This window comes from Perkinsus marinus, assembly GCF_000006405.1.
Source record: "Perkinsus marinus ATCC 50983 genomic scaffold scf_1104296931912, whole genome shotgun sequence".
Taxonomy (NCBI): domain Eukaryota; phylum Perkinsozoa; order Perkinsida; family Perkinsidae; genus Perkinsus; species Perkinsus marinus.
In genome coordinates, this window is record NW_003215602.1 from 34,500 (window position 1) to 43,475 (window position 8,976).

At 43.3% G+C, this 8,976-nt stretch overlaps 1 protein-coding gene across 1 annotated transcript in view; it reads left to right on the top strand.

Annotated features, from left to right (window-relative positions):
- The window catches only part of Pmar_PMAR027588 (ciliary dynein heavy chain, putative), a gene marked incomplete at both ends in the record, with an annotated part of 29,136 nt that extends 22,385 nt beyond the window's left edge, over positions 1-6,751 (top strand). Inside the window, 19 exons of the mRNA XM_002786031.1 lie at positions 72-412; positions 467-711; positions 1,356-1,521; positions 1,792-1,908; positions 2,273-2,399; positions 2,706-2,864; positions 3,112-3,233; positions 3,279-3,590; positions 3,718-3,932; positions 3,978-4,704; positions 4,750-4,867; positions 4,913-4,974; positions 5,018-5,092; positions 5,140-5,315; positions 5,739-5,805; positions 5,951-6,118; positions 6,162-6,396; positions 6,438-6,580; positions 6,628-6,751. Of these exons, the coding sequence (XP_002786077.1) occupies positions 72-412; positions 467-711; positions 1,356-1,521; positions 1,792-1,908; positions 2,273-2,399; positions 2,706-2,864; positions 3,112-3,233; positions 3,279-3,590; positions 3,718-3,932; positions 3,978-4,704; positions 4,750-4,867; positions 4,913-4,974; positions 5,018-5,092; positions 5,140-5,315; positions 5,739-5,805; positions 5,951-6,118; positions 6,162-6,396; positions 6,438-6,580; positions 6,628-6,751 (3,699 nt within the window). The remainder of the gene's footprint in view (positions 1-71; positions 413-466; positions 712-1,355; positions 1,522-1,791; positions 1,909-2,272; positions 2,400-2,705; positions 2,865-3,111; positions 3,234-3,278; positions 3,591-3,717; positions 3,933-3,977; positions 4,705-4,749; positions 4,868-4,912; positions 4,975-5,017; positions 5,093-5,139; positions 5,316-5,738; positions 5,806-5,950; positions 6,119-6,161; positions 6,397-6,437; positions 6,581-6,627) is intronic.
- Between the last annotated feature and the right edge of the window lie 2,225 nt (positions 6,752-8,976).

Here is an 8,976-nt window from a genome sequence, read left to right on the forward strand (position 1 = left end):
ACTATAATTCTATGAAATCGAAATCAACGGCAGCAGCGTATCTGTGCAACTGGGTTGTGAATATCGTTAAGTATAATAGAATTTATGTTAAAGTGGCGCCGCTGATGGAAAAAGTGGCGGAGTCTACTAAGCAGAAGGAAGATGCGGAGGCGGCGTTGGTGGTTGTTTTAGCACGGGTAAAAACGGTGGAGGAAAAAGTGGCAAAATTGGAGAAAACGTTGAGTGACGCGGTGAGGGAAAAGGAGCAAACGGAAGCTGAGGCGAATGCGTGTCTGGCAAAATTGGAGTTAGCTCAGCGCCTGGTGGACGGGCTCGCCGACGAATACGCGAGATGGACGCAAACGGTGAAGGAATTGAAAGAAAAAAGCTTGACATTGATTGGGGATTCTATGTTGGCGTCAGCGTTTGTTGGGTAGGAGAATGGGATGTTTTAACACGGGCAAAAACGTCACGATTTTTTATTCAGGTATATAAGTCCGTTTTCGGCTGCTTTCCGATTGGATTTGTGGAGTAACGTTTGGAGTGATGATATCAAAGCCAAAGGAATTCCCTTCACCGAGGGAATTGATCCTCTCCATGTGTTGGCGTCTGAGGCTGATATTGCACTATGGAAAAACGAGGGTTTACCGGCTGATAGAATTTCAGTGGAGAATGCAGCAGTGGTGACAAGTTGTGCGAGATGGCCGTTGCTCATCGATCCGCAATTACAGGGTAGGTGGGAATTCGGGAAAAATGATATTTTATGATAATAAAAAAGTTGGTAAAATTTAATTTACGAAAATTTGGTGATAGTATAAAACTGAAGGCGTTGTTTTTGTGTAGTTGGAGGAATATTAGTTGTTTTCTCAGTGTTTATGGAATTTTGGTAGAAATGACTAAATTTTTATTTTTCATATTGTCAACATCACTCGTCGTTTTCCCTAGCTTGCGACGGCTTCCCAAAGGAAAGTTCACCAGAAAATTCGGAGTGTGAAATTTTCGCCAAATTTTACATAAATTGGTGACAATAGGGAAATTGTGAGGAAATTCATATTGGCTTCGGTATTTTCTTTCGAGAGAACTCTCGAAAAAAAAGGAAATTGCGGAGCGAAAAAAGTATATATTTTCTGTGTATTTTTCTGTGTGTAAAAAAGAAAAAATTTTCTGTGAAAAAATAATTTTTCAACGATTACGTCAGTTGAGCACTCAAGACACATACCATTCGGAAGAGTGTAGATCATATACTCCGTGAAAAAGGATGGAAACTCTTTCGATTTTTTTTCGTAGGAAACTCCTCTTTACCACCCTATATCGCATGGTGATTCGAAACTGCTATTCCTCACTTATCCAGATCTGTCACTAAATTTTACTATCAGGTGTGAAGTGGATCAAACAGCGTTTTGGCGAGGAGATGACTGCGATTCAACTGACCCAACCGAACTGGCTTCAAAAAGTTCTCTTCTGCGTTTCTATGGGAGGACAACTTTTGATTGAAGCCGTAGGGGAAGAAATAGATGCAATATTAGAACCGCTTCTCGCGAGGTAACTCGGGCGGTTGTGACGGTTTTATAGTATTACATGGAGTTACTGGTTGGTGACAGATTAGCAGATGATGATGCTACAGGTGTTGGTTAAGTTGCTGCATCACAGTTTTGAGAGATTTTTTTCTGAATTTGAGAGAATATAGCGTATTCACTTGTTGTCTTTATTACATGGTAAAGTGTGTGTGTTGGTGACGATACGCAAATTCGTATTGGTTTTCGTACACTTCTTAGCAGAGCGAAAACGCTGTGTGTATTGGTTTCTGCTCAGGCAAGTTTCCCGAAGGGGTCGAAGCGCATTCGTCATCAAAATTGGAGGGGAGGAGATCGACTACGATCAGAAATTCCAACTGATTCTGCAGAGCAAGTTGCCGAACCCTCACTATAGGTGAGAAAATATACACGTGTGTTGGTGAAATTATGAAAATTCTGGGGAAATTTTCGGGAAAATTGTTGTTGGTTTCTGTACACCTTTATCCGGATTTTATGATTAATAAGGAAACTTTTGAGCTCATCTGAGAGAAGCAAACATATACTGTATTCCTCCACCACTGAATGGGACTTCGTCACTTCGTCACAAAATTCGGTCTTGAGAAAATTCTGAGGAAATTTTCCGAAAATTTTTTGTTGGTTTTTGTTCACTTCTTTCCAAATTATACAATTAGTGCGGAAATCAAACACATACTTTTTCGACACTGGACGAGATTTTGTCGCTGCGCCACAAAATTATTTCGTTTTTTTGCGTTTTTCAGACCGGAAATTGCAGCTCAGTGTACTATCATTAACTTCATTGTCACGCCGGAGGGGTTGGAAGATCAAATTTTAGCTATGGTGGTTAACGTGGAAAAACCTGAATTGGAGCAACAGAAACAAGAATTGGTAAGATATGGAAAGATATTTTTTACTTTCTGCGCGCACAGCGAAGATTCATTCACGGTGTGGGAAAATATGCATGTGTTGGTGACAATAAGAAAATTGTGGAAAAATTGTTGGTTTTTGTATACTTATACCGTAATTTTGTCGGGAGAAGTCGCGTTCTCAGCTGAAGAAAGCGAACAAATATTCCTACAACATTGTCAATTTGTTACACAGAGTAAAATCAAATTATCTGTTTTAGTGAGGAAATTATCATTTTTGATTCTCGTAGAAATTATGAATTCGCTGGATTTGTTGTTTTCGTGCAAGGTACGGAAACAGAACGAATTCAAAGTAACTCTGGCGAAATTAGAAGATGATCTTCTGGCGCAACTAGCCGCTGCGGACCCCGCGACGATTTTGGATAACGTCGCGCTGATCGAGGGCTTAGAAGTTACCAAGAAAACGGCGAATGAGATCAACGAACAGGTGAGGGGGTGTTGTTGTGAAGTGAAAGAAATGTGGTATTTATTGGAGTTTCACCTGTTTAACGTGAAGTGATGTATTACTCCATGTGAAAAACGCGATATAAAGTGCATTGAAAGTACTTGGCGAATTACGCGGGACAAATCACGCCGTGTCACTCGGTATTCACTGCTTACATCTGTTTTTTACGAAATGAAATATGAAATGTATTTTTCATATCACGGGTGAAACTCCAGTCTCGTAATTTCAGGTTAAATTGGCGAACGAAACGGAAGTGCAAATCAACGAGTCGCGCGAGCAGTATCGTCCCGTCAGCGCGGAGGGTTCGATGTTGTTCTTTTTGATAATACAATTGTGTTTCATCGAACATATGTAAGCTCACGTGAAATTCTGATGAACATTTATGATCGATTTTAGGTATCAATATTCTCTGGACAGTTTCGTGTCGTTCTTGTATAGAGCGATTGAGCGAACACCAGCGTCGGAGGATGTGACGGAGCGATGCGGATCGTTGATTTTCACGATAAGACTTACGATTTTCCGCTGGGTGAATCGCGGGCTATTCGAAAGGCATAAACTTATTTTCTGCGCATTATTGACGTTTAAACTACTCCAAAGGGGCTTACTGAGCGAGACGTATAATGCGGGACAATATCAGTTCTTGTTAAGAGGACCAATACGGACAGATGTGGAAAACCCTATCGCGGACTGGCTGCCGAACGCAAACTGGTGAGGAGCTGTATGCTTGGCATTTCACTGATTTATAGAAGTTTAGAGAATTCACATGAACTTCCGTAAATTATCATTTTCTCGCCAACACGTGCATATTGTGATTTTTTCCCAAAAAAATTTTCAGGTATGCAGTACAGAAACTGATAGAACAGGAAGGATTCGAATCATTTGCGCAGAATATGGAAAAGGATGCTCCCAATCGATTCAAAGAATGGTTTAACGAGCTCGCCCCGGAGGACCAAAAATTACCACTAGATTGGAAAAAGCTCGACAATCAACCTCTGCAGAAAATGCTGGTTTTGAGATGTTTGCGACCTGATAGAATGACAATAATGATGGGTGAGATTTGGGGAATTTCGTGGCGCGTGACGTTTTTTCGCTCAGGTAATTGGATCCGCAAGGCGTTACCGCACGGACGTGAATATATGGACTGTGATGGTAGCAGCAGTTTTTACGAAGTTTTGTCCAACAGTTTTGAGGACTCTTCGAATTTAACACCGATTTTCTTCATTTTGTCACCTGGCGCTGACCCTGTGAAAGAAGTAGAAGCACTCGGGAGGAAGACGATACAGTTGCAAATTAATGTGAATTACCACAACGTTGCGATGGGGCAAGGCCAGGATGTTGTTGCTATGGCGAAGTTGGATTTGGGGCATAAAGAAGGGCATTGGATTATGTTGCAAAATATTCATCTGATGCCCAAATGGTGTACAGAATTGGAGAAAAAATTGGACAATTTCGCGATCGAGGGATCTCATCCGAGTTTCCGCTGTTTTTTAAGCGCGGATCCTTCCAATGGAATTCCGATAGGAATTTTGGAGCGATCGATTAAGTTGACGAATGAGCCTCCCCAAGGACTTCTGGCAAATCTTCGCCGTGCGTTCGCGTTCTTCAACAAGGAAGATTTTGAGGAGCGCGATTCCCGAGTGAAGAGTATTTTATTCGGACTTTGTCACTTCCATGGTGTTATGCTGGAGAGGAAGAAATTCGGACCGTTGGGATATAACATGATGTACCCGTTTTCGATCGGTGATTTGAGGGATTCCGCGAGCGTATTATATAACTATCTAGAGAATGCTGCCTCAGTCAAAGTGCCTTGGGACGATTTACGGTAAGGCGTGGGAGAAGTTGGATAATTTTAGATTTTTTTGGGCAGATATATTTTCGGCGAGATCATGTATGGTGGACATATTGTGGACGATTGGGACAGAAAACTGTGTCGAACATATTTGGAGTTTTTCATGCATGATGAATTGCTCGACGAAACTGAACTGGTGAATTTTTTCGATTTTTTTCTCGGAAAATTTCTGCTTTTTCAGGTGCCTTTCACAGATCCTACTAAGCTCACTTTCTTATCACCAGCGCCCAGTTCTCACGAGAAGTAGAAATTCTTCCGCGTGCGTTGAGGAAAATCTGTTCGGTAGGTATCTGGAACATATCGAACTGATGCCGGGAGAAACTCCTCAGTTTTTCGGACTGCATCCGAATGCTGAAATAGGGTGAGTTTGGTTTGAATCGATTGCAGTTTTGCAATACTTGTTGGTAGATTCCGAAGCGCGCAATCGAATACGTTATTCCAAACGCTCTTGAATTTGGACGCTCGCTCGGGCGGATCTGGTGGAACAGATGAAGAAGCGGGCGAAGTGAGTTTTTGTAGCGATGGATTATCTAAATGTTGTAATTTACGAGTAATGGAGTTTCACCTACGATATGAGAATACTAGTTAAAATATGAACAAAAAAACGCATAAAACACGTGTCATGTTTTACGTGAAACCTGGAGTGATTTGTCCAGTGTGACTCGCCAAGTGTGCTCAATTCGCTTCATATCACGTTTTCCACAGGAAATATTGAAAACGGACGAAACTCCGATGAATAACTGTTGTTATAATCAACTTATACTGTACGAAATTTTCCAGTACTTTCCCTATACACTTGAGTGATTTCTGGAAGATATCCAAAAGTTTCTATATAGCTCGATTCAGGCGTTATCCCCGCTAGCCATGGCTGAGGCTTTCTGCAATGATATCCTCGACGATGTTAGAGACATCAAATTCCCTGTTGATGATATCAGTCGGTCTATGCCTGATGAGGAAAAGGGTAGGTATTGGTAGCTGTCCACGAGATGTATGTTTCATCGTGTTAGGTCCTTATCAGTATGTGTTCTTGCAGGAGTGCAGTTATATGAACGAACTCATTTTCGAGATGGTTAGGTAAGCAAATTTGTTGGAGATCTTTTCGATTAGTAAATTTTTCTCGAAAGAAAGTTCTCGTGACAGATTTAATGAAAATGATAATGATCGGAGAGTTTCCTTACAAAATTTCAGATTGATGCTTTCAGATTGCGCGTTCTTGTAGGTCTTTGGAAGAACTACAATTAGGATTCAAGGGCGAGTTGACTATGTCGGAAACTATGGAAAATTTGACTGATGCCCTCATATTGGAAATTATTCCACCGCGTTGGGCTAAATTGGCTTTCCCGAGTACGAGACCTTTACGTTCGTGGTTGACAAATTTGAAAGAAAGGTTAGTGTGATTGTATATAGTAATTTGATTATGCTGCGCTCAGGTGTGCGCAATTAGAGGAGTGGACGAATGATCCGGCGTCTGTCCCGAAGGTCGTAGACGTATCCAAGTTCTTCAACCCGCAGTCGTTTTTGACTGCGATTAAGCAACTGTGTTGTCAACAGCAAATGTTAGAGTTGGACAAACTGATGGTATTCACGGAAGTGACCAAGAAAGAAAAATCTCAGATTGAGAGCTTCAGTCGAGAAGGAGCTTATGTGACAGGAATGTTCCTCGAAGTGAGTTGAGCGAAAAAAATGTTTTTTGTGATTTTTTGCAGGGTGCGCGTTGGGATATCAACGGGAATTGCTTGGATGAGTCCAAGCCAAAAGAAATGTTCTGTAAAATGCCAGTGATCAACTGCAAGGCTGGTTTGGCTGATGAGACCGGAAAAGGGGAGAAAGGAATGTATATATGCCCAATGTAAGTTTTTTGCGTAATATTCGATATCAGTTTTGGTTTCTGTTCAGCTACTGTACCCCGCAAAGAAGACCATATTTCGTTTTCGCTGCGCAATTGCGTACGAAACACAACCCAGCTAAATGGGTGCTCGCGGGTGTAGCTATGATTCTCGATATCGGTGTAGCCGTCTGAGATCAGTGATGGCATGCTTGCAGTTGGAGTGAGTTGTTGTTGATGATGATGATAACTTATTTCTTGCGTTGGCATCAGTGATCTTTACGACGGGATAAAAATTGAGCAGATCCGGTAGAGCTGTATACTTGCATACAGGTATTGATATCGTTGACATTCAACTCAGAAGGTTAATTTGGTATCAAATCGTTCTACGCACCTTGAGTATGGGAACCCAGAAACGAAACTCCGGGAAAGAGGCATGTTAGACAGGATAATTGGCTGGAATGAAAACATTTAACCACGAGGTCGACATGGAAGCCAACTATGAAAAGAACTACTGCGTGATTTTCTATCGAGCGCAGTGCTTCAGCCGAGCTAGCTGAGCCACATACTCGTGCTGGATTATTCGCGCAGGTTGAGCTAAGCTCCATTACTAGCCTAGAATATTTCAACTGGTTGAAAATATTTGAGACTATCGGTGGTCGGTTCAATTTCTTTCAGTTTTCTGTATTATTCGTTTCAATGGCTGGTTATTATTCATGGTCATAAGGGAGGGGTAAAGCAGTCAAGGGCAAAGGCAGGCGTTCCGCAAAGGTTGGAAACACCAGTGGACTCGACAACAAAACTGGGGACCATTCCGCCGGGATGGAAACGGTAACGATGGTTACTTTCTGAATCACCAAGTGATGCAAGACCTCAAACCCTACAACCAGAATCTTGTTAGAGAGACTGGTCGGTTAGGTAAGATTGGTCACGTCATGCCGTTCGCAGTTGATGGAGGTTCTGTGATGGGAGTTTTGGCAATATGTCACGGACGAGGGTGGATCTCACAAACCCATGTGGGAAGCAGTCCACGTCCGTGACGCATTCAGTGCCCGGGATAAAACACGGCTATACCAATCAGCCACCGTGCAGATCCCGGGTGAATGCCCCCCATCTCAGATAGAAAAAAAAAACTAAACACCGTCACACCCAAGATAGCTCGTCTGATGCCTAACTAAGAGTGCTTGAGGGTTTCCAACAGGAATTCTCAAGCACTCTGGGGGAACTTTCTCTGTTCTTGGGTGTATGTTCCGAAGGTGATCAGACTGGATCACTGCTTTAGCAACGACTTGACGTCTTGCTTTTCTCTTGAAATTCCGTCATCTGTCTTTCGGCTATCCGTGAACTTGCTCTCTTGGGAGACCTTCACTCACGTCATGCCGTTCGCAGTTGATGGAGGTTCTGTGATGGGAGTTTTGGCAATATGTCACGGACGAGGGTGGATCTCACAAACCCATGTGGGAAGCAGTCCACGTCCGTGACGCATTCAGTGCCCGGGATAAAACACGGCTATACCAATCAGCCACCGTGCAGATCCCGGGTGAATGCCCCCGCCTCATGTTGCCAAACCTCTCCCGCGTGCATGTTCGAAGCTCCATACTTGAATGCCCACCGGGTTAATTAAGGGTGTTAGCAAGTTCACGCCTGGGTTTTATGTCAGTGATCTGATCCCTTCCGCCGTTCTCGGGTCCCCAACCCATGAAACACAGGTGTGGCCTTGTTACTAATCACTCTTAAACACAAATCCTAGTGATCCCAGAAACACCTTATCCGACCATCCGCAGACTATGCGGGCAGCGGGCCTCGATCACAATTACTCATGAGTTCGTGACTTACGGACTTATATGAAGTTCACCTCCTATCCACCTAGCCCAGAGGGCGGTGTACGTATTCTCTCACTATAGCTGCTCCGTGCCTGGCGAGCTTTTTGACCTCCTCGTCCCCATATGTATCGATCATCGCGTCGTGGCGCCACCGCGATATTCCTTTGATAATTGGCCTTGGTGCATCGGCACGCAAGTGATATACTGTCCCACTTCTACGGCAGGAATTACCAGAAAATTTCAGAGACTGCATAAGGTCCACCTCGCCAATAGAGTCCGGTAGAAACTGGGCCAAGCTTTTAACTTCCGCCGTAGTCTTCTTATAGCTTTTGTGGAAGATTCTGAGTGGCCTGGCCGTCGTGTCTCAGAGGCTAATCATAGTGTGGCAGCAGCACCATTTCCCCCTTTGTTCGCACACATCCTTCGAAGCATTACACGAGGTCTCCACGTACTCAATCTTGTTGACTTTGGTGATACCGAGGTGTATTCTAATATGAGTGTTAGGGACCCCAGGTAGTATCTCAGTGATATCCTGTCTTCTTATGCGCAGCAACTCGCCGGACCTTAAGCTCGGTGATATCCCGCTGAGGAGAGCTG